Raw genomic sequence first — 26,514 nt, 5'->3', positions numbered from 1 at the left:
TCTACTTGCTTTATTTTTTACTCTGTTGAGTGAACTTTTTTCATGATCTTTAGAAATCTGTTCAAGGTAGGATTTAGTATTTCAGGCACACGCATTGCCACACAACTTTCTGGAAAGCTCTGTGGGCTTGAGGCTACTCCGTGCCCCTGACACTGTGCTGCTCAGCGCTTGCTGGCACTTGGTGGCTACACAGAATATAGACCTCCTTTGTAAATGGCGATGGACGTAGTAGTGTGAGTAGACTGTAGAGTGGGAAGCGGCACATGCAAGGGCCAGTGATTGGAAGGGACTTGGAGACACCAATGAAATTAAGAAATGGTCAAAAAGCCTGCTACTGTGAATGGGGAGGAAATAGAGACGATGTTAAGCAGAGAGGACACCCTCCAAAGAGAGTGGAAGGAAGGGCTCGAATATTTTTCCTGCTTCAACAGGAAAATGATCTGTAAAAGTTTAGAGTACTGTCACCAATTTTCTGTTGTAATCAGCAACAGAAGAATGTTTGTTATTTAGTTAAATAGTTAGCTAATTTTTCATAGTTCTAAATTCTTCTGACCACTTTATAACCCCCATTGTTTATCAGTACCTTTTCAGAATTGTTTCTTATAATGCAGTCTCATGTTGCTTGAGGAAACTTGATTTTACCTTCCAGAAGCTCCACTTCCTCTCATTTTCACCCAGCAATAGTAACGTCATCTGCAGTTTTCCCTCATTTGGTGTCCTGGAGCCTGGAGAGATTTAAACATAAAACCTGTAATCTGGGATTCAAGGCTTACTGGCCTCTGCCAATAAATTTCCCTGAGCATTTTCACTGCAGGAGGGGTAGCTATTACATCTGTCACCACTCTTCCTTGGGTACTATTTTATTTATGAAGCAGTCAAGTAGATTGCATAGATCCTAGAATTTCCTCTAATTTGTTAACAAACAAGAAAGGACAGGAAAAAGGCCTTTGTGGATATTTGGATGGTAAGGACAAGAAGTCCGAAGTTATTCTCAAAGGAAGCTAGTTAGGCTTTGGTTTGGGAGTTTATTGTTGTCACCAAATGGGTCAGAGAACAGCTCTGAATCAGCAGTGGCACAGTACCTTGCTTTTCCTTGTGGACGTCTTTGGCCTCTCTGGTGCAGTGAAATGCCTTTCTTACACTCACCAAGAAATGATATTTTGGAAAGGCAAGAGGAGGTTTTGTCAGTATTTGTCACAGAGCATATGGCAATATCATGCTCAGTGATTAAAACGGGGAACAAAATCAAGTGTTGGTCCAAACACAGAATTTTCCATGTGGGAGAAATGTTGGTATTTCTGAACAGCTCTTTTATGGCAATGTCAAATTTTAGAGTTTGGGGAAAGTATGTTAGAAAATGAATTTTACATTAGTATGGGCAGTTTTGATAGAGCCTTCCTAGATTTTAAGCCTACAGAAAAGAAGAAACAATATTGTTTTAATTCCCTGTAATATGAATTTTTAAAATCTTAATTGTAAAATGAAGACATCACAATAAAGTGTAGGCATTCTGATAAAATGCCCCTATACATGAGCAACTGTTGTTTCAGAAGTGACCGAAATCAAATAAAAAATACTCTCAAAAGCTTTGAGATGTGGTAAGATGACAATTACTTCATTAATGTCATACAATTAGTGTAAAATCATAAAAAATAGTATAAATTAGAAAGCAACTGAGTAAGATGCTTATTCTTAAAGAAATTCTTAAAGAAAAGTTCAGAATTAAACACTTCTCAGAATGTTGGAATATTAGTCAAAATCAATACTATTTTGTGGAAATAAGTTTTAAGAACTCCAAGTAAATGAAAAAAAGAAATGCTAGACCACAGTATATTTCAATAGGAGGTTTGAAAATTTTGTTTAATTAATTATTCAATAGCAGTTCATTCTTCATAATGCTCAGCTATCTGGGGTGTCTTGCTCTTTTACCACTGTAAATCACATTAACTGCAAGTCTTGCTACTTAATAAATTGTTTTTAAATTCTGGTACATCTGCTAGCTTGGGAGCAGACTGTACTGAGACTGGTCTCTAGGCGACTTTAATTATGTTTTTTATTCACATGATGGAAATTCTCAGCCATCAGATGCCACCTGCTATCATTTTTATTTCCACTCTTGTGAACCTTTGCTCAGAGCAGCAAAGGGAACATTAGCTGTCATACTTGTAAGGTGCATTGTCTTAAAAGCTCTGCTGTTGTATTGCATTTGCAAAGCCAGAACCGAGCTCCCAAAGCATGTTCTTGGTTGTGCTTTGGTAAGTCATAACAGCTAGAAGCTGGTTTTTTTTCTGGAGACTCAGCACAATTTTAACTTCAAGACACTGGAAAATATAATTTCCATTTTCAACACAATTCTTTCTGATTCTTGAATTTCTTTTCATTTTTCTTCCTTCTTTTTTTCTTCTCTGACTTAATTACAAAATGAGTTGAATGGCTAAGTCTAAATAAATCATAAGAGCCAAGCAAGGATGCAAGATTTGTGTAAATCTTATTGGAAACATTCTTCTTTGACTCAGCTATGATCACATTGTGTGACGCATCTTCATCACACAACTTATTTTCTGTGATTCTGTGTAGCTCATTAGCCAACTGATGGGTTTGATTAAGTTCATTCTAGTATGTAATCATCAGCTAAAAAATAGAGAAGGTAAATGGTCAGTGCTAGCTGAGGTTTAGGATGAGAATTCCTCCTTTAGTATCTGCTTAACATTTTAAATTTCTCTTTAGTTTTTGAATCAGCGAATCACATCTTTCAGAAGCATCTAGTTATTCCCCAGGGTCTTGATGCTTAGTTCAGATCAGCCAGTACAGAGAAATCCTTGCATCCTTAGCATCCTTAACGTTAGCTACTGGATTACACAATGTTTGCTCAGGATACTAGCTACCATTCAGTTCAGACACTGTGGTTGCCACTTGATGCTGAAATTAGTTTCTCTTTGTAAATTTGATATTACTGCCATGTTCTTTGGTAAGCTTCCAATGAGAAAGTTTCTTTTTCCTACAACATAAAAAATAATGCCTCCAATAGTAAAAGTGGGTTTAGGCAGCTATTTTAAACAGTGCATTCTTAGCAGAGCTATCAATATATTGTCTCTGAAATATTCATTTATCTGAATAAGAGTTTTAATTTAAGATTTTTTATACGGTTATATATATTTGAGAGAGAGATTTCTAGGAAGAAAAAGCACAGAGAAGCCTTTCAAGAGAGTACAATTTGAGACCCATTTATTTCCCAGAACTTCTTTTTATATATAAAAATTATAGGTTGTATGGAGCTGTTGAAGAACTGCTGTTCTCAAATGTACGATGTACACTGGCCATTGCTAAAAAAGGTGTAAAAGTTTTGTGAACCCCAGATCTAGAATTCACATCAGAGCAGTGTTTGAAATATTCCATTCTGGAAGTTTGTTTAAACTCAGTCAACCACACTCTGTACTAGAACACTGGGGCATCCTTGTCTAATGGCTTATTACCCACCTCCTAGGGACTGACTGGCATGAAAGGCACTATATAACCTTAGAGGGATATTTTTTTTCTTGCCCCATCTGTAGTTTAGATGTCATTTGCAGTTACTGTGTACAGCTAGTTTACTTCAAAAGAATGCTGATCGAGGCCTGAGGAAAAGATTGAGCTATGTGTTAAAAAGAAGTGAAAGAATAAAGTACTGCTTTGCTGTTTCACTGAGATACATCCATGCTGGCTGCCAGATGCTCATTCCTAGTTTGAATTCAGAATTGATCCTTTTAGCCTGTATAGATAAGAACAAAGTCAGATTATGCTTGTTTAAATATTTGGGGGGTTTAATACAATAATTTTTTAAAAAATATTTTACTGTACTTTAATCTTTTTCAAGAGCCAGTAAAAGAAAAACCTGTTCATTGACCTGGGAAGGGAGGAGCTTGTACAACCATGCTTGCTTTTTGAGAATACAGACCAGAATACAGCTGTCTTCAAATATCTCCTGAGAATAACTGTAAAAAGAAAAGAGTGCTTTACAGTCCTCCACAGCTGACAAATGATTTTGTTAGCTATGGTGCTTAGTCTGTATAAGCCTGTTACAGGTGCTTTCAAAAAAGCCCATGGCTAGGATTGTAAGAGGTATCCAAAAACATCGGATTGCTTAGTATTTGGGTGGTCTACATAAGACCTTTAAGAAGACCTGAATATCAAACTTGTCCTCAGCAACTTCTGAAAAATTGACTGCTTCAGTTTGGGCACCAAATTACCAGAAACATCAGATTTTGAAGTCTGCTAAAGGTTTTTTTTAATTCCTTTATGTTGTTGTAGACATGGGGCTTTTCTTGAAAATAAAATATATTCCTTGTTGTTGGATATCAACTAATTCTGTCACCAATATCAAGGACAGTCACAGTGCTTTTGACCATACTGCTGGTCAAGGTTGCTAGAGCACCCAGACTGATGTTCATGTGCTATACAGGTCCTAATGAAGTAACATGGCTCCCAGGAAAGTGTGGGTATCATTCTCATGCAATACACCTGTCTTTCCTGTAGCCAGACTTCTGATGTAAAGTTTTAAAGAGAAAATAGCCTAAAGCTCTGGAGATTAAATTTCCTAGGCTGATTGGCAAATACATGTTTAGGATAATGTTCATATGTTGCCCAACACTGGTGTTTGAAGAAAGCTAATTTCTTTTGGAAATTCCTCTTCTTAACTAACCCGAAAAGCAGACCCACCAAGAGGCCAGAGAGCTTGTTGTTGTTGTTGTTGTCGTCTTGAAGAGCAAGATGTAATGGCTATAAAAACCTGATGTAATATAAGCTGTGTTCCCCAATTGCACTCCCATAGTTTATAAGTTAAACCCTAGACCTGTACAAAACAAAAATGAACAAGACAAAACTCTTATTGACTTTATTTACACTAATGTAACTCATTGTTCAATTCATTTTTGGTATTATTTTCCTTTGAGTTGTTTAGTTTTATGCTATTTGTGCCTTATAGCAGGTAACTACATTTAGGGACTTCAGAAGTCCTCATAGTTTTCCTTCCTTCTGTGAGATCTACCAATTCTTCAGTTCATTGTACATAGGTAATTTATTTCATTCAAGTGTGAGGTGCCTAGATGTAAATGCTATATACTTTCAAAGGAACCAAAGGAACCTCCATGGTTCATAGTCTTCCAAAATCTCCTCTGGATAATTTTCTGTAAATCATTCCAGCCTAATTGCATAAGTATGGCTTTAGAAATCAAACTTTAGGCACCTTGGCTTGAAAAGAGTAACCTAAAAGTACAAAGATTTACATTTTCATATCATCATGTGCTGTTGGAATCAGCTATTGGTAATTTTTCTGCTCTTAAAAACCAAAAAAACCCCAAATTACACCAAAAAAAAGTGTACTATTTTTCCTTAGTGGAAAAATTCTCCAGATATTTGCTTAGACTTTACTGTATGTTATGTATTTCAGGTGATGGAAAAACACGTTGATTCTTTTAACATAAATTATGGCTCTAAAATATATTAAAGTATGTTGTCCTAATAAATGATGACTTATATGAAAAAAGGAAAGAAAGAACTTGAGGGCTTTATTTAGATACAGTCTGTTATTGTAAATGATGCTGCCAATTTATTTATTTTTTTATAACCTCCAGCAATAGAAGATTATTGTGATAAATGATTCATATCACTGTAATATACACCTTTTAAAATTTCCATATCTGGCAACTAATAGGCACTTCTTGAAGGCTTCAATAGCCTTCTTAGCCAGATAACGTGGCTGAAAGCTGCCTCATGATTAATTTCATCTAAATGTAGTAATTATCATACTTTGAAGTAATGCCTGCAAAACATGCTTTCACAGAGAGTTAGTGGAAGCAGAGGATTAACCTAGAAACATTTCAGTTCAGAGCAGCATATCACCCAAATAGAAATGTATTTTCCCCTGAATTTTTCAAGACTTTTTATTAGACTACTTGGCAGTCATTTGCATTACCTTATCTCATATCAACTTCTTCACGGCAATTTAGAGAGCAACAGAAACTGAAGCAACTTTGCATTATTATCAGTAATGGGACAGTCTTGGTTTTGCAAGCTACTTATTTTGGCAGTTTCTGCCCTGAAATATTTCTTGTATTCATGTTTAAGAGCACAATTAATTTATCATTCATATATGTTGTGGACTTAAGCATTGTCCTGCCTATATTCTAGGCACACTATAGATTATTAGAAAGGATGTTAATTTCCTCATGGGCACCCAGGGGAGTAACTTCTTTCACTACTTTATGCATCTCTCTGCTTCTTGTCTCACAGGACCTCCACAAACCATTTCTTAGTTGTATAGGTGAGACGTGAAAAAGTTACAAAAGGCCCCAGATATGGTTATAGAAATGGCCAAATTTTGTACCCAGATGAAAGCCCTGAGGCAGAATAGCACCAAGAATTATAATGGAGAGAGAAGCTATCACTGAGTATTTCTGCCCACTTACATCTGCTTAGTAAAGATTCCAAATCTTCTCTCAGACATCAGAAAAAAGTCCTACAAAAACATGGCACAAAAATGCCACCTTAACTGAAGATGAGACTGAACAGCTTAGTTAAGTCTCTCTGGTAGGCTGCCTGGCCATGCTGTATATCAATATAGACGAGTTATTTTAACTTTGTTCAAATCAACCAGGGACAGATTTTGCCCACTCTTACATGGTCCATACATAGGAGTGACTGAGGACAGACTTCCAGGTTCATAAGCTATTGCACGTTGGCTCAGGTTTGGTAAGAGTCATATGTGTGCTCTTTTTCACAAACATGAAAGAAATCCATTAGCTTGAACCTTAACTGAATATTGGGAAAAGTTTGGAGAAGCAGGAATCTTTCCTCCAAGCTGGACTGGAGGGACGTCTTGGATTCTCTCTCTCTCTCTCCTCTTTAGCTGTAAATCTTCCATTTGTTTTGGCATGCGGGAAATACGTGGCAGTCCAGGTTTTGGCTAGGTGTTACATGGAGTCTTCCAAAGTAGGCCTCAGTTGTGTGGTTGTCAACAATTCTAGAAAGATGATGCCTTTTATTACAAGTCTCTATTCTTAGGCACATAGCGCATTTTCCCTTGCATTTCTGCAACCTGACAATGTGCACATGGTGAGCAACCATGGCTCAGCTTAGTACATGTAAGCCATGGTAACTCAATCACATGTAGAATCTCACATATTACTATGTTGAAATCAAACAAAAATGTTCATGTTCACACATGTTTTTTGCATTTACACTGAAGGTTAAATTAGTGCAACTGTACCATGGAACAGAAGTGAGCTGATTCACTGCACCATTCGAATGCACTTTGCAGCAAATAAGTTGTTTCACCTCTGAAGCACACACACTGCAGTTTTCTATCTACCTATATCATTCCTAACTATGTTTTTATGCATATGTGGTTTTTTTTCTTGTCTTACAGATAAAAAAGAAGCTGCTGTGTCCAAAGAACTCAAAAGTAAGAGACTACTGTGCCATAGGTTATGATCTTTTATATGTCATGTAGTTTCAAACAGCATGTTTCAATAATCAAAAATAATAGTTACTGAATTGTTGAAAATACAAAGAAGAAAGTAGCTACACCATTTATAATTGAAAAATGACATGTTTAGACTTCAGCTGCCTCCTACTTTCTAAATCCATTCTTACCCTACTTCTAATTCCACACTCCTCTTTGTGACTGACAGTTTTGCCTTCCCCTCTTTTCTATCACTGTCTTAAAAAACAAAGGTTTCATGGGGAAGGAAATGTCAAATGAGGTCTCAGCTGAACGTGCTCTCAGTGGCAGCAATTTTGATAAATGGGCTGAGAAGATTGAGAGTCCAACGTGCTGAGGACCACCAGATTTATCTTCACAAATGCAAAACAAGGGCCCTGACTATCTAGTTACTTCAGACAGAGAGAGAGAGAGACCTCTGAGGCAGAAGAGCAGTAGGGGCTGGGCTCTTCTGCATAAATAACTAAAAAAGGCTCTGAGAACATGGCATTGATAACAAGGGAACTCTTATGCCTTCATTTTCTATAAATCTGAAAGCATCAGTGCCTCAGCACAGGAAGGATAGTGAGACAGTTTCCCTGGTAAGACTTCATCTGCTCAGAGCTCAGTTCTGAAAGTACAGTATATAAGAAAAATTAGGAAAACTATGGGGCTTCAAAAGCTCATTCAAATTCACGATTAAAGAATGCACTGACTCCCATCTCCATATATGATGTTTCCCAACCTATATGGCAGAATAATCCCCTGCCATCATCAGTATTGCAGGAAATTACTAAAACATTTCTTCTGGCAATCAAGAAATCATTGTTTTCCTACTAAAATGTTGCAGAAACATTTAACAAAAGATTCAATGGACTTACTCTACAAGTAATGGCCTGTTAGTGAAATAACTGCCTGTTTGCAAGCAGGTCTTAAAGGATCTATTGATTTGGGCACATGATTCCTCTCATGGGAGAACTCCCCAGCAGCTGTCATGGCAAAACTTCCCAGCTCCATCACATGAGTGAAATTTGCAGGGTGAAATTTTCAGCTGAAACTTGTTCATATAAAGATGCAGAGTCATTAGCACTGAATTAATTTGGGAATTACAGACTAAAAAGCATATGCTTACAAAAGAAAGTTTAAAACATTTGGTACTTTTATTTCAATGCTAGTGAAAAGTTAAATAAAAAATAAATTACAGAAGTTTTTCATTAAAAATATCCCTTTTAATTTTTTTTTTCCTCAAAATAATTTTAGTTGCTCAGAGATGAAATATTTAAAATGAAAATAAAATCTTGGTAGAACAAGAAGAATCCTAGTTTAATTTTTTTCACAGATGTTGCAAACAAAAAGTAAAAAAAAAAAAAAAAAAACCAAAACCCCTCTCACTGGCCAGCAAGCTCTAGCTGAGAGCTCAGAAGGGAATACATGCAGGAGTCCTGCAGTTTTGTATTAAGAGTCCATCTTGTCACTTGTGTTGGACCTCCTGCTTCTTCTGCAAGAACAGGCACTCAGGAAAGTAATACTAAGTAAACTCTTCTTCAAGGTCTTCTACATATTTCCTTGAAGGAGGGGTGAGCACCCCAAGTAATTACAATGCTGTGATAATAACTAAGTTAGGATATAATTATCTGCTGCAGACATTTTAATGGATGGAAACAAAACAATCCCACACATGCAAACTATATTTTGTTTTCATTCTGTTTCACAAGACAATCTGATGCATCTTTTATAAACTTCTCAAAAGACTGGAGGGAAAGAACTCAAAATTACATTCCTGATTTAGCCATATTCTTTTTCTTTGTAATAACACAGTGACAGATGTGAAGGATTAACTAACATTTTTTGGCATTCTGTAATTCAGATTGTGATTAAAATGATTAATTATTTCCTCTCACAATATGGAAATGTGAATTTTAAGTTAGTGGATCTTCTAGTTGATATAAAAAATCCATTATGAAAGTCGGTGGGGTTTAGCTTATTGATATTTGTTAAATTATCATGGTTTAAGTAGATGGTTTTAGTAGTTCCTGAGGATAAAAACAACTAACTAAACACTAGTAAAGAGTAAATAAACCCAGTAGGCTAGTTAGGTTCTTCTATCCAGGGCTAAGATTCTCCAAGTCTCCTTGGGGGGATGCACATACCTTTCATCATTTGAACCATTCTGCAGGGAAATGTCCTTCCTCAGCAAAGAGAGGATTGTGCAAATGTTTCATGAAAAGACCAAGAACAGAAGAGCTACAGTTAAGTGGCCTGAGAGGTCCTGTTTTTCTGCTAGGAGAACACAACAGTTACTCTTTCAAATGTAGGATCAAACATGAAGTTGTTCTCCTAACGCTCCTCCGTTCCTCAGGATGGAGAGAGATTCCTGGTGTAGCCATGTCTGTAAAAGTACTTTGCAGAAGTAGCCTGATTTTGCCTTTTCTCATCAGGGGCAAATTCAGATTAGAGAAAAGGATGCCAGCCTGAATAGCTGTGGGATCCCAAGATGTACCCCTGCTGAATTCACAGCAGTGAATCTTCACCAGCTGCCATAGGCTGGTTCAGGAGCTTCTGCTCTCATAGCTGCAAGATCAAATGTGGAGGTTTCCAGCCCATAGCTGCTGCCTGAGTGCAAAGGCCTTGCCCAAACCCCTAGATACCTGCTTTGCTCTGCTTTGCCAATGGATATTGAATTACTAGGTAGAAAAAGCTGAAAGAAGTGATTCAGTGCCTAATGGCAAGAGTTTACTAGCCCTTTGACTGACTATTTTGTTGATGCCTTTGAGTTTGTGGAAGGTAACTCAGCCCTTTTCTCTTTGGGTAATCTCTAACTCTTCAGGGAAAAAATTGCTACAGGCTGTACCTCATTCAAAGCCTCTCCTCAGATTTCTGTTATTTTAAGATATAATTCTTTGTAATAATTTGTTTAATTTGTCCTCTTTTTTTTAACACCCAGCAAAAGCTCCTGCAGCCAAACCAGCCACCAAAAAAGCAGCAGCACCAGGTAAAGGATTAAAATGTTCACATTCAGTGTATTTCTAGTATTCTTCAACCAGTATATTGCATCATAGCACCATCTGCTGGATTATACAAAAGCCGTTGTTTGGGGGTTTTTTTGACTGCTCTAAATTACTGTGATAATATGAATGCGAAATCTTTGCTAAAAACAAAAGCATTTTGCATTGATTTCTAACATTATCATTGCTTCTTGTTCTCTCATGGCAGTTCTGAGGTGCAATATTGGGCCATTCTGCAGGGCTTGAGATCAAAAAATGAATCTGAATGTAAAGACTGTTTTAAAAAGCAACTTTTACAAAAATGAGTTTCCATGTGAAGTTGTATTTGCGCCCTTCGAGAAAGGGATCTGATTTTTCAAAGTGTCGATCTCACAGTAGGTTATAAAAATGGAGTTCTTAGATAATCATAAATATGCACTGAGAAGACCAGCAGGTTTTTTTAAATGAAATAATGGCACAAATTCATACCTGAATTTAGACTGTATTGTAAAACTCTACTACTTTTTATTCCTTTCTGATCTCTGCTGCTCATCTTCAAAAATGCCACATCACAGTTCTGCTTAATTTAATAAAACCCAATATAATGAATAACAATCTAAATATTCAGGATATTTGTAGTTTTACTACATTTTAAATCAACAAACAAAATATCTGGCAATTCCCGTGTAAAAATGTGATCAATATAAAACCATAATATTATTTTACTCTAAAGTAGGGCGGCCAATGCTGCAGCAGGCTCTCTGCTGCTGAGCTGTGCCTGGTGCTGGCATTGCAGGAGTGGCCAGCCCACTCCCTCTGCTGCTTCTTGCCTCCATCTGATCTCACTGTATGTGGCTATATGAATCTGGGATCTTTTTATTGTCTTTTTTTTTTTTTTTTCCTTTAAGATTGTTTTCTGTCTGTCTTTCTCTAATTCAGACTTTTTGGTGGTCTGTCTTGGAGATCTACTCCACCAAATGAGGGAATAATAATTTACATCAGTAGGGGAGATTGGGAATTGGTCAAGGATCTGTGCAAGCCAGGAACATCTTCAGTTGCCTGTACCACCGAAGGACTTGCAGTCTGGAATTGTAGTCGATATAGGTTATCGTAGGCCATACTGTACAGCTGTACGGTGTACCATGTGAAGGTGGCCTAAGAAGCATCATTTCCCCACAGATGCTCTCAGTCCCTGCCTGCTGTGTTTGTTTGAAGCCGTGTTCAGTTGTGCTAACACAACTGGGAGAACAGTGTAACCCACACCATTGCCATAGCTTAGAGCTAAAAACTGTCCTAGAAATGTGTGTGTGTGTGTGTGGCAGGGTGTTCAGTCGGGATCATTTCAGTAAGTCTGGCTCCATGAACATTTATATCCATGTAACCGATAATTTCTTAAAGCAGCTTTGTTGCCAAAGAGTGTTGTATAGCTAGACCCTTAGATGTCTCGACAGTACACTGCAGAAATCGTTATGTTAGAACCATATGCTTATAATTAATTCATTCCACCTGCTTGTATCCAATATTTGTGTTCATTTTTGAAAAATATTCCAATGAGTCTTCTTGTTGGCAAGAATGGTGATGACAGTAATCTGCTTAAGATAAAGAAAAGGGAAAAAACTGGCATGGCTCATTATGGAAAAATAAAATGAGTCTGTTCTGACACATTTCTAAATATCTAGTTTGCCTTAAAAGTGATAAAGAGCAGTAGGCTTTGACTTCTACATTTTTGTTTCCCCTCCCCAAATGGCACTGTTCTCTGAAAAATTAATTTACCCCCAGAATAACTCACCATGGCAAAATATTAAATATGCTTGTTTGGCAACATCATAACTAGACTGCTGCCTATTAGTGCAGTAAATTAAATACATTATCCAATTTCATATTTCATTTTCTTCCACATATCTTGTTACATCGCAACCTGTACCCCAGAATGCCTAAAGCTGAAGGTTTAGTCCTATTACCAGACTGAACAGACTGAGAGCACAGCTGGTCATCTTCAGTGCCTCTACACCGCACATGTTCCTGGTCTTAATGTCACTGGTGAAGAAAACCCTGCCTAATACACTGCACTATTTTTATCTCCATATATTTCTATGGAGAAAGCAAAGAAAGAAATGTGGAATTTGGAAGTCTATGAGAGCTCCTGCATCTGGAAACTGATGGTTGCTCTAGGAAACCAGCCTCAATGAATACCTGTTACTTGATTTTCAAAGTGAATATTTTCAAATGTAGTTTTTTCTCTAACTGGAAAAGTTACCTCTCTGACACCCATCTGAAGCTGGGCTGGAGAGCATACTATTTGGCTTTAAAGCAGATCGGTTTCATAGATATATACAAATGATGCAATTCTGAAGGGACAAACCAGAGTTGAAGGTATTTCGTGACACTATTCTTCAGTTACACTGCCTTATGATGTCCCTATCCCAAACCCGCTGCCACTTCCCCTTCTTTCATCACGGTGCATTGTCTCTCCAGCTGTGCCAGCAGGACAGGTCTGAGTGTGACCTAGCCTTTCAAAATATCTCTCTATCATTTTTCCCTGAGGACGGGCACAGGTTTCTTTCACAGGGTTTCCTCAGGCACCCCATGTGTGTTGGGCCCAGAGCATTCTCTGGAGGCTTTCTCAGAGCCAGGGGTGTAGATGCTGAGCACCTGCCTCATCCTGCCATCCTCTGGCAGGACGGGCGGCTGGGAGGGAAACCTCCCCCATCGTTCCCATCCCTGCTAAGCCTCCCCCGGGAAGAGTTCCCATACTGCACCACATATCGCGCCCCACAGTTATCGCTAACTCTGCCGGGTCAGCGGTCCTGGTGTCAACCATGAGGCACTGACACATCACACCTGAGCTTGGTAAGTTTGCCGGGTCTGTTTTGGCACCGTGAGGACAGCAAGCGCGTAGCAGTGCAGGGCAGGGAAAGGAGGACAGGCTCAAACCATGCAGGGGGACTTTGCAACCTAATTAGCAGAAGGGTGACTGGGTTCCCTGGTAGGCAGCAAGGAACCTCTGTGCCACTGAGCCCCACACGGTCCCTTAGCTAGGATCAGGGGTGGGAACAGCTCATCTGTGAGTCCCTCTCATGGGATAACCTCACGTTATAGACAACACTCCTGCACCCTCTTTAAGCACCAGTGATAGTGCTTTCCCCCGATGATTTGCCTGATTTAAAAATCAGATCTAACTCTTTTCAACACTGTAAAAATTAAATACTAATTGCAGCTTAGAATTTGCCTGGAATACTCTTGCAATTTTTAATTTAATTTTACAGTATGTTTAACAGATTTTGTACTGTCACTTAACTGCCTAATTACTGATATTTAATGGCTAATTTTTCCCATCTTCCTCTCCACACACACGCAAAAAAATTCTTATTCATTGCTCCCTTTGGGTTCATAACAGAAACTCTTTTTGAGCACCATTTCCCCCTTGAAAATTAGTGAAATTCAGTTTGGATCCAGAAAGAATAAAGTAAGTATGATAGACAAATAGCCATTTTCAAGTGCTCAGATGTCAGCTGTATCCAACCTCTCAAACTGACTCTATCAGTTGTGCTGAATTATTATTATTTTATTATGCCTCTGATTTTTCCACTGTTGGTAAGAAGCAGAAAGGGGGAAAAAAAGGACATTATATAGGAAATTATATAGGAAATGAGTTCATGAGGTAGGTACAGAAAATCAGAACACAGGCTATACTGAAAAATCTGGTCAGTGGATCGGTTGAAGAGGTTCAGATCACTCTGTCTAATGCAGAAAGAACTACTAGTTCTACTGGTAATGGACAGCATTTACTTAACAGAAAAATTATTTTAATTCTTTGTTCAAGGTGAACAACAGCAACTAAAATGGCAGCAGGGAAGAATCTTTATACTCAATACATGGTATAACCAGTGGTATTCTACTTAAAAACGAACAAATAACACAAAGTTTATGAGACAGCAGGTATGCTTTGAAATGGAGAAAGGTTTATTAAGGAGCTGGGCTCATTGGTTGTCTTTTAATGATCAATTATAGGACACAAGTACATAGAAAGAATGCTAAAACTATGTAAATGTTATGAGACATTAATAAAATTCTATTGAATAATTTACCAACACAGTAGAACAGGCAAAATTATCACGGATTCTTCTTCAGGTTTCTCAGTCAGGTAGCTCTCGAGTCACACATCAGGGATGTATTTTACTCAAAACAGCCCATCCTCTCCATCATCCGTCCATCTCCTTATTCTCTTCTTGTGTAGGTATATCGCCTAAGAAAAGACATCAAAAAACCAGTGTAAATTGTATGTTACACACTCCCATGTAAATACTTTTGGAAAGATGAAAAGGAGAGGAACAGTGTTTCTTTCTCCTTCTCTCTCACCATACATGACATGGCCCTAGTAGAGTTCACCATCCTGCAGGTTCTTCAGGATCTTATGTCTGAATGCTTCTACGTGCTCTGAAATTTCTCTTCATAAGCAGCCACTGCCCCTGGTTAACATCTCTGCACGTATTTCTGCAGTACAGTTGTTACCAAGAAAATTCTTCTGGTAGCTGGAATCGTCTGTTCAGTTTTCTAGTCCCTGAAGTTAACCCTCTCAGACTTTTTCATAACACAAGCACAGCCATTCTCAGGGTTTATTTTCTGGGTTTACAGTTTAACTCTTCAGGGACAAATGATAGAGGTAACTTATTACATGCATAAGGATAGGCTTTGCAGTTTATTTCCAGATGAAATAAATCTTCACTCAGCTAGCAGGTATTTATGCAGCAGTAAACAAAATAATGAAACCCTACCTGTATTAATCCTGCTGCTCAGGGTCCTTGGGATTAGATCCAGAATCCTTCTGTAGTCCTTTTGAATCACAGAGGCTTTCTTTTCAGTTCAGGTTAGCATAATTCTTCCTCTCTCCCACCTTAACTCTTTGGGAAGTTAAACATCATATCTTCCCTGACTCATTCACTTTCTTTTTGGTTTCAAAGGGAAAGTTACAGGCTTGTCTGTCTTTGCACAGTAGGTGGAAATTATCTGATCTCAGTCCCCAGCAACGTGCAGAAGGGTAGGAGAAACTGGGTCTTGATCCTCACCTGTTTGTCCCAGAGAGCTTCCACTATGCTTAGCGAAGCCTCACAGCTGACTCTGCTCCTGGTCTGCCAGGAATGCAGTGTACCCTCAGCAGCTAAAACCTTGCTGCTATTGCAGTAGTCCATCATTTGGCCACTTCTTAATATCTGTAGGAATCTATTATGTGGATGGAGACAAATTCCACAAATTATTCCAACCCACTGACATTTTCATGCCAGCTCAAGTCTGAAAAACTATTGCAGACTAGGAGGTCTTAAATTGTCCACAGGATTATGTAAATTGGATCATTATCTAACTCTGAATAGGAAAGGAAAAATGAATTCCTGACTTATGTCACAATTTATGCGCTCAAAGGGGAAGAATTTTCCAATGTGAGAAGACTTTGCTTTACAACTTTGAATTCTTTACATACAAGATTTATTTAAATGGAGCATGAAATAGCTTATTTTACACTAAGCTTTCTAATCTGAAAACCAGATTTTATTCACTAATTTTTAAAACCATTTTGAGTAAATGGCCTAGAATTCAGGATATCTTTACTACTTTTTCTGTTGTTCAATTTGAAATGCCCAGTCTCATAGCCTGGCATACTACTGTTGCATGTATGCATTCCATATAGTATCCTCCATTTCAGGATCACATGGGGTTAAAATAATTCCCTGAACTTCTTTTCACATCACAGTGAACTGTGAAGACTCTTGTACTAAAAATGCAGCCTTTTTTCTTTTGTTGTTACCAGATATTATTAAACGCCACAGTCCGGTCTATGCAATGCAGCAAAGGACTGTTGTATTACTAACAGAAAAATGGCATTACTTCAAGAGCAAGGCAGGGGGAGCAAGTGAACTACAAAAAAGAAATTATTTACATGAACGTAACAACAATGAGAATAAAAGAGAGTCAAAAATAAATGCTATTTAAATACAGATAAGAGCTAAAAGGATTATTTAAGTGTCCACTCTTTATGGGAAAGGTGTTTACCAGCTATGAGGCTGGTAATCTTTCATAGCCCTGAATCTGTTTCATGATTTAAGTGCACTTTCAGCAAGAATTGGGCCCAATTTCAGCAAGGCATTGAACATATCTTTAGCTCTGTCTTGAGTCAGCAAAGAATTTAAGCACATGCTTAAGATTTGTTGAATCTAGACCACCATATACACTATCTGTATGATCATCTTCCCAGGGATTACTCTTTTGGACATGGCACCACCTTTGCTTTGCTGGAAAGGGAATAAATGAACCTCATCTTGATCATTAAGACCATTATGAAAATGGCCCTTGATTTTCAGGGGAGTAGTGGTGTGGACTAGAGTCTTCTATAATGTATATGATTATATTACATCTACAATTCATTATGTTCTTGGATATAGCACTGCTATGTTTTAGAGAAAGAACAAGTAGATACACAATATGTTTCACTGTGATGTTTCTTAAATATGAATTTTCTCACATCATCATACAGGTCTACATCAACTACAGATTTGAAAGTTTCTATATAAAGAAGCAGTTCAGTATCATAAGTACAAAACAAGTCATTACCAATGCAGTTTCACTTTAGTGTGCAGAGTGCCACAAATAATTTTATGAGTTTTTTCTCTTCTATAATGGCTGCTTGGAGTGCCCAAGTTTGGAGCTTTACATGTGTCAGAAATAGTGGTTGCTGGGTTTATTTTATGCATACAGTAGACTCCTCCCAGCATATTATTGACTGTCTGAGCTGCACACTCCTAGTCCCATCTGTCAATGTCCTGCTTCACAACACTGCCTGTGCAAATACCCTCTGAAGAAGCTGCTTGTGCTGGTTAAGGCAGTCAAAGAAGCCTTTTGAAATATTTAACCACATGCACGTCCTTTGACTTGTGCTCTGAGAGAAAATACACCAGAGGTTTTGCTCACTGTCTCATTCTACCCTACTCCTTTTGGCTAACCAACATGAGTACCTAGCTCTCAGTCAAGAGCTACAGTTAGAGTTCCTGTACTAAGTTCATTAAATTAGAATTAAATTTATTTCTTTAGAATCTCATTGTATTAATTTTTAAGGTCTATTGTTTTTGTTACTGAATTAGCTAATTCAATCTGCATATCATGTTTGCTAATGACAGGCAAAACCTAGAACTGGTATTCACTTCAAAGTTTTCTTTCTCTTCTGAAATGTCTGTTACAAACTCATACTCTCAATGGGTTACAGAGCTTGAAGCAGAAGTCCTTCCCTTGTCAAAAGAAGGTGGAGTATGAACAAGTTAAAGCATGATCAAGCAGTAATGCCTATGCACCATCCAAGCTATGACCACCCTCGTGGTTATGCTCTTGTCATAAATTAATTATAAAGTAATAAGACTCATTTTACCTCACAAGGAGAGACTATTAAGAAAACTTAATTATTTTCACCTTGCCGTGGTCTATGAGCATGCTTGCAACTGCTGCACCTGATCTCGTGTTCGGTAATTTGCCATGTTGCTTGTTGCCCTCCTTTGAGAAGTTCCACCTGGAGTGACGCAGACATGTCTCCCTGGAGCCTGGTTCAAACACGTGTGATTCAATACAGCATTTTTTTTTAAATCCAATAGAGTATCTTTCTACTCATTGGGGATTGACTAGAAATACTCTGCATAGACATCTTAGTCCTCAAAAGTCTGGAAGTACTCAAATCCTTATTTAAAAGAAAATACAGTTTAAGCTTTTTCACAAGTAAAGATCTACTGGCAGACACTAGCTCTCTGCATTAAAGAATCACATCATTTTTTAAAATTACTTTTTTTGCCAGCTGAGCCTTAGACTGAATGGCCGTGCCAGAAATTCTGAGATTAGTGAAGGTAATTTGTTCTTAAAACAAACTAGTGCTAGCGATAGGCATTAAGAACTGATCTTCTCGCAGGGGCTCTGTTCATAACACGTAAGGATTTCACAGAGTGCTGTTCACAGGTGGTACATCAGTTTTGAACACAGTCAGTTCCCTAGTCAGAATGGTAGGATTAATCTAATTTTCTTTTTAATGATTTTAAATCAAAAAGATTTTTATTTCGCTGGGAAATTAGGCATCTGTGGTCTATGAATACATCTGCAATGTGTATTAGTTCTGTTCCTTCTGATGGGAAACCAGAAGACCCACACCTTCCCCTTCTCATATGGCAAAAGTGATGAAAGTGTGTTGTTTTCTTAGGAGTGATCAAATATAGTCTACATTTACATAAGTATGTGCTTCAAGAGTGTTGACTTCAGCAACTGATTTGCCTGTGATTTGAGTCCTTATGGAATGTTTTGCTTCTGAGAGGAGCTTTGCCAGGCTGGCAGGACAGACACCAGAAATCTGCATGCTTTCCATTTCCTCTTTATGATGGTTCCTTTTCTCTTGATTATCACAACTTTTGCAGAAACTAACAGAGCATTTCAGACTTTGGAGAGGAAAAAGTACTCTTCTGTTTTCTGAGAGACAGCTTTGTCTTTAGGCTTCAGTACAATTATACTGGAGCCTTGTGGAAAGATGATGTTTGCTTTCCCTCTACTAATGCAACCTGATGTTCTAAATAAAGAAGATAGACTTTTTGCCTACTCAGGTATGGAAAGGTAGACCCTATCAGCTTCAACGAAGGATCTGAAATCTAAGGATGACCTCAGCTTCTAAGTCTCATATCCTAGTGACAGTGCTCAATGCATTTTGATCACCTCTTTTCTTTTTTCTTTTTTTTTTTTTGGTCATCTTTTCATCTAGCTTGCTGATGAGTAAGAAAAGGTGCAGTAGACTTGAATGAAGGTTTCTAGCAATCTGTATTCAAGTATGTCCTCATAACATGAAAGATTATGTACTGTTATAGTTATTCTAACTTCAAAATGAGTTTTTTTGGTTGTGTACACCTTCTGAGGAAAAGGCAGAGCCTGTTGACTCCTTTAAAACATAAAGAGGGGTTTACCAAGGTATGACCAGTTCAGCCTCTTCCTCATAATGGCTTTAATAGAAAAACTGAGATATGGTGATGTGGGAGATTTTGAAAACACAAGTATCTAGCTTGCCATTGCTGAGGATTGGCCACATTCACACAAAATTAAGGATCTTAGCCAATTTGATGGTGTCTATCCTAATACTAGCTTCCTCTCTGAGTTTCAGTCATGGATCCAGAATGGTGCATGAGCTGTATTAAACAAGAAATGAGCTGTATTAAAATGAGGCTAAGGTAACGAGTGACAGTAAGTGTTTGGATATCTGGCAGCATCTCCACTTCCTGCCTTCTGATTATTTATTTACTTCTTTTGTTAAGCAAAATCACCAAAGTATAACCCTCCAGTATCAAAAGCTTGAATAAAAGCATAATCCTCTGCAGAAAAGTCTTTAAATCCTTATGGCGGCTTCTACTTTATTCAGGGATCCTGAGACATTTCTCAGTAGTAAAGATTTCCATCCTCAGTTTTGATGCCATTGCTTTCTGCCTGCGAAGAAAAGCAACAGACCCAATAGACTGAACTGAAAGCATTTATGTTTCATCCAGGCCTCTTTTCTTTCTTTTCTTTGCACAATGTTTTTCCCAAATATTTCCCAACATAGTGGTAGATTTCTAATACAAAGGTACTAGTACAGAGAACTGTCTCCTGCTTTCCTTTTCTTCACAAAAATCCATCAGAAAAACTGTTTGTTACCCCCCTCAAAAGATGTTCATTTACAGAGGAGCAGGTATATGCATGGCATGATCTCACCAAGTAAGGGGTTTCCTTGGTGTGTTCTTATTCCAAAAAGAAATATATTTGTCCAGTCTGTTATCTTTATAAATCAAAGCGTATGGTGGCAGTGAGTTTTTCTACGTTGATCCAGTAAGTAGAATGGCAGTCAAATATAGCAGAACATGTACTTCTTGGGAGCAGGAGAACTGGAAAAATCTAGTTTGATGCACAACTTTCTCACGTGGATTATCTCAGGTCTAATAATGTGACTAAGCTGATATCACAAACTTTCCCTTCAACAGCAGGGACTAAAGGGACATTTTCTGTATCTAGCTGCTTATGTTCACAATATTCTTAATGAAAAGATATCTTGGAGAGCTTCACCACCCTGTCTCATTTGGCTTTAATTAACCAACGTGATATGAAGGTCTGAGAAGGGAAATGACAGGCATATAGCCTATAAAACCAAGATTACAAGACTGCAAGACCAGGCTAACTTTCTACTCTCTAAGGATTTAAGTATTCAAGACACTGCATGGAATATGACAACAGTAGGTTTTAATGAATATAAAACTAGATTCACTGAAATACTTGTGGCAAAAGTTAAACAACAGTATAGAAAACATCATTTTTATGCAGCTACTGAGTGCAAACAGAATGGTGTTGGTTATTTAACATGTGGTGCATAGCACAGAACAGCAAATCCACTTGAAATGCCATTTATTTAAACTTTTTCTCAATCTGTGTGATGCCATATACAATTTTTTTTTTCTGAACATCACTTGGTCATGAATGCTTTATCTGAATTAGAGATAACAGATGTGTACACACACATACACATATTTGTGCACACATAGCTATACAAATTAGGATGGGATATCAATCACTATCTCCTGGCAGATGGCAGAGGGTCACAGTTTGTGACTATCCATCCTGGTAGTAAAGATTAAAGTGCATTACAGCAAATGTGCCAGCCTATATGATTTTCAGCACTGTTTGGACTTTAGAGAAGAGTGTGGCTTAGGGAAGAGCTGTAGAGGCAGATTCAGGTGCTCCTCTTTCTCCCATCTGCTCCAGGGGTGTCTAGGAGTATGTCACTAGTTATGAAACAAAAAATACATTGATATGGTTTTATGGACATGTTATACATAACTTTACCAATTTTCATGAAAAAGAAAAACCGTTTGTTCAAAGCATCAGAGCTTATAAAGATGGTGAAATGTCAAACTAAATCAAATCTCAGTTCCATGCATGGTACAAAATAATATACTACCAGCAAAAGTTCCCTGAATAAAATCACATTGTATAGTCTCATATACATGCAAAAATGGTTAAAAAGATAAAAAGAATTACAAATGTGATGGCAAATGCCTGATGTTTCTATAGTTGGAAATATCCTTTCATGTGTCATACTAACTACTTATCAGTAACAAAAGAAAAAAAGAAAAAAAAAAAATTGACATCAAGCCATGATAACCTGTAACAAAAATGAAAGATCTAAAGATCTAGGTCTGAACTTTCATGAGGTTAACAGCTCATGTAATGAAAGATTTCATAGAATCACAGAATGGTTTGGGTTGGAAGGGACCTCAAAGATCATCTAGTTCCAACCCCCCTGCCATGGGCAGGGACACCCTCTACTAGACCAGGTTGCCCAAAGCCCCATCCAACCTGGCCTTGAACACTTCCAGGGAGGGGGCAGCCACAGCTTCTCTGGGCAACCTGTTCCAGTGCCTCACCACCCTCACAGTAAAGAATTTCTTCCTAATATCTAATCTAAATCGACCCTCCTTAGCTTAAACCCATTATCCCTTGTCCTGTCACTACATGTCCTTGTAAATGGTCCCTCCCCAGCTTTCTTGTAGGCTTCCTTTACATACTGGAAGGCTGCTGTAAGGTCTCACTCCAGCTGGTCATTGACATAGAGGGCAAGACCCCCTCCTCATCTCCCCTGCCTGCCTTTCCTAAAGAGCCTGTACCCTTCCATTCCAACATTCCAGTCACAGAAGCCATCCCACCATGTCTCCATGATGCCAATAAATCACAGCCCTGCAGGCGTGCACGTGCCTCTAGCTCCTCTTGTTTATTCCCCATGCTACGTGTGTTTGCACAGAGGTATTTAAGTTGGGCCCCCAATGAAGCTGACTGACTGGCTGGAATTCCTTTGTGCTGCACTCCAGATGCTCTCCTGCTGACCTGGGATCCTTCTCCAGGCTCTGGGAATCTATTGCTGGCACTGGCGTCAAACTGGTAGGAGTGGGATGGATTGAGGTTGCCCTCCCACAGCAACTTTAGTTTACAGCCCTCTTCACCAGCTTGGCAAGCCTATGACCAAAGATGGTCTTCCCCTTCTCTGACAGATGGACCCCATCAGCCCCAAGAAGACCAGATTTCTCAAAGTGAGTCCCTTGTTCATTCCATTAAAATATCAGAGCAGGGATCACCTGAAATTTCATATCATGTCAAATTTCACCAGAAATGCTTGATGTCAAATTCTATGTTATTTTTTTCTTTTTCTTTTCCCCATGGGAAAGGATCTTCTTTCATATGCTTCTGGCAGTAAAACTAGTATAAAAGAAGCTCTATAGAACTTCCTTAATGTTTATAGTTTTGAAAAAGAGGAAATAAAGCTAAACAAATGGAAAATTTTATACTTTGCAAAAACACTTGCTGAGTATTGTTAATGTCATACTGTTCCCTGATCTCATGAGAGCTGACAGATTTTACAATGAGAGGGAAAAATAATTGCCTCAGAACCACTAAAGTCATAATTACATTTCCTTCAGTTTCCAGGAAGCAGTCCCAAGCAATAGCAAAACAGAAAACCCCACGAAACCAATCAAAATTCTCATTTCACAGAATGACTCCTAAAATATCTATATGAAATTGGATACTCTGAAGAGCACTTGGGCTACACAAAACCAAAGCTGCAGCTGTTGTTATGATTAAGCTCATAGAGTCAGCCAAACTACTGAGTCCCAAACTTCTGTGCTCTCACTTTTTTTTTTTCCTCCTCCTTGACCTATACCAGGACTGCCTCCCAAGACAGGATGCCATCAAGAAAATACAACATTTATTCAGACAATAAACTATTTAATGGCAACTCACTCTCTAGCTCCATCACTTTTCCATATTCCTGGGAAAATCATATTCCTGGCTCATTGCTTTGACCACATCAAGCTGCTTCATGACCATTTCCACTGAAACTCATGTCTCATACACAATGTGACTATAAAGCACCTATAATATTTTAAATACATATATGTTATATAATAAATACATTAAAATGTGCTTTATATAACCATATTAAAGATAAGTTGATTTCTGTCAACTATTTGGTAAAAAAGAGAAAAATTAATATAAGATTTTTATTATTTTTTTAAGAGGTCAGAGAAAAACTTTATTTTAGAAACTACATTTTGCTTTCAAATATATATAAACTGGCTCCTCAGATGTAAAAACTCACAAAAAAATGAATATTTTATTTCAGATATAACTACATGCATTGCTCCATACAAACTTATTGGGAGTGGGAGTATGGAGCAATGACATATTTTGTTTAAAACTTAGCAATTGTGGGTGTTTTTTTCCATATTTCAGATCAGCTTGCCCTTTCTAACATCAATTATTTTCATAGCTCAGCATGGAGTATACCTCTTTCAGATGTCCACTGTGCATTCAGTATTTATATTGATTATGAATTAATATTTAATGTGAATATTACTCATATTAATGTTATTGATTGACATATTTAATTTTTTATTGGCAGTTCTTGTTCCTTTTTGCTTATTCAATTCAAGGATAGGTCAAATTTAAGGATAAGCTTGCTTTTAGTGAGGTTACAACATTCAGAATCACTTTGAACATGGAACTTTTTATACCTTTATTCTAGAGTGGAAACTATTTAAACATTAATATTGCTCAACTGTTTACCACAACATTAATACAAATATGTCCTATAATAACAATGGAGAAAATATAATCATCAGATACTGGTAAGCAACAAACTTGGGCAAATACATATATTTAATAGAAACTTCCTTTATCTTGTAATCAGTCAGCTCAGATGCTCTTGAATTCAGGTAATGTGCCTGTGTGGATCCAAACCTGCACACCAGAACCTTTGCATATGCTGTTTAAAAGCATCTGCAGACAGCATCTGCAGACAGCAAAACCTTATCCATATTTCTGCTACTGTGAACATCAGCCCTGGCTGATAGATCACACTCGCTTTCTGAGAGACACGTTCAGTCTCCCCCTCTTCCCCCTGGTAGGCCGCCTACTCCTTCTCTGAGGGGGTTTGAAGCACATCCTGGCAAGATGGAGAGTTGTTACAGAAACTACCATCAAAAATTTGTAAATCCCAGTCTTAGTTTGCCAGAGGGTACAGGATTTAGGTGAATTAAGCTTTTCAGCTTCAGGTCCCAGATCCCATTTTGGGGATTAGCTCCTGTGGGCCATGGCTGTCCCCATGCAGTGTATGCATGTAAAAGAGGCCATGCCCCCTCCTCTTATCCGGTGGCTGTAGAGGGGCAGCAGCTGGACTAGATGTTCTGCTTATTCTCCAGTCTCGCCAGTGAAGAAAGGCAAGGACCGTATCATAGCTGTCCTCAGGCACATATGGCTGGTTCACAGGCCTCCTCCATTTAGACAACCCTGAAGTAAAACCACAGATATTTTAACCTGCACTGTTTCTAGAGTTTCCTTTCAGCACCTTATTATAAGAGTTAAATCCTTTGGCGTCCATTATTAGCAGCTAGTCTGACCCTGTTTGCGCAGTGTGAAAACCACTGAGGAGGCTGATGACAACTATGAAGGTTTCATTTTGACATGCAGGAAAGTAGGGAAGGGGTCACCTGAACCGCAAGTCCAAAGGAATGTGCCACATCCAACCACCACTAGTAACATGAAAATGATTGTCCAGGGCAACTAAACAAAACATTACAAGAACAGAAAATTATACTTGATTTTTTTTTTCTTTTTCAGAACCACACAAGAAAGAAAAAATGATGGAAACTGGTGAATATTCTCCCTTTTTCATCTTATTTTTCAACTGTCCTAATGTTTTAAATTAATTCATGTCAGAAGTCAATATTTGCTTTTTGTTTGCTTGTTTGTTTTTACAGCCAAAACAGCAAAGAAAGAAAAAGTACATGGTAAGGCCTGTGAAAGACAGTAAGTTTTAGAGTCTCATTTATTGGTTTGCTTTTAAGCTAAGACAGGATTAGGTAAAGGGACAAAAAAAGTGAAGCCAGAGATAAAGATTTACTAGTGTAATCAAAGTTACTTGAGCAAATGAATGACTGCAGAGCAGCCATGCAGCCATTTTGTCTTCTGGAACCTGGATCTGACCAAATATTGCTGAGCTGAACAATGAGAGTGATAATTTTTTATTTCAGCTTTGAAAAGGTTTATCTTTTCAAGGGGGAAGGGGGCCTGCTTGGAGGTTACAGTAAATGGGTGGAGAACAAAACACAAAATAGGAGCCTCAGATTGTGAAGGGGAAGAAAAATGTAGGTTGTTTTATTTTGTTTTCATTCCAAGCAGCCGTACCCACGTATTTTATTGTAGCTAGGTGCTCTTCTTATTCCTGACTAGAAGCTACTTCTCCAGTTTATCGAAATTTGGGAGAGCATATTTTCAACTCCTTTTACAGCCAAGGTTGATGACTCACTCGTCAGATGACTCTGTTTTCTCAGATATAGATTCTGAGCAAAAAATACCTACCATAGACAGTCAATTTATAGAAAAATGAATTTGTTCTTTTCTGTAGAAGAAAAACCTATCACAGGGTTTCAGAATGGAGGTGTGAATAATGGAGAAAGATAAAAGTGGTAGATATTGATTAATTTGGATTTAGTTAATCCAATTATGACAAATAATAAACAAATTAAAATAAACAAAAAATGTTTAAGGAAAACTTTTGAAAGTGGGTTTTCCCCTGTATCAATACTAGGAGAGTTCTGTGCTTTGAGTTTTCAACAAACTCAGAAAAAATAATTTAAAAAAATCTTTAACTTCCCTAAATTACTGAAACTATTAAAAGGAGATTTCTATCACATATCCTCCACTTATGTTTGATATGTGCCTTTTCTGAAACCTATTTTTTCTTCTTCTCTCATCCTCATTACTCAAAAATAGTGGAGCTATTGTAGCTCCATAAATACCTTACCTATTGACCTTGGTTTCCATTGGTTTCAATTTGCAGGTTAATTAGTCATCTACCATGAAATTATCCAAGCAAGCAACATATGTGTGTTTCAGTTTTCCTCTGCATAAAAAAAAAAAAAAAAAAAAAAATGAATGCCTGCTCTGCTTAGATAGGTAGCATATTGACCAAGGGAAGAGGTGTTAGGATCA

General features: G+C 37.9%; 1 protein-coding gene across 1 annotated transcript in view; it reads left to right on the top strand.

The window, feature by feature from the left end:
• TRDN (triadin) overlaps positions 1–26,514 on the top strand; it is a 236,761-nt gene that overhangs the window by 127,972 nt on the left and 82,275 nt on the right. The window contains exons 16-19 of the mRNA XM_075749995.1: positions 7,403–7,462; positions 10,395–10,448; positions 25,141–25,173; positions 25,281–25,310. Of these exons, the coding sequence (XP_075606110.1) occupies positions 7,403–7,462; positions 10,395–10,448; positions 25,141–25,173; positions 25,281–25,310 (177 nt within the window). The remainder of the gene's footprint in view (positions 1–7,402; positions 7,463–10,394; positions 10,449–25,140; positions 25,174–25,280; positions 25,311–26,514) is intronic.

The sequence above is a fragment of the Balearica regulorum genome, chromosome 3, assembly GCF_011004875.1.
Source record: "Balearica regulorum gibbericeps isolate bBalReg1 chromosome 3, bBalReg1.pri, whole genome shotgun sequence".
Taxonomy (NCBI): domain Eukaryota; kingdom Metazoa; phylum Chordata; class Aves; order Gruiformes; family Gruidae; genus Balearica; species Balearica regulorum.
The sequence above is the reverse complement of the archived record's forward strand: the minus strand, read 5'-3'. Positions and strand labels throughout refer to the sequence as shown.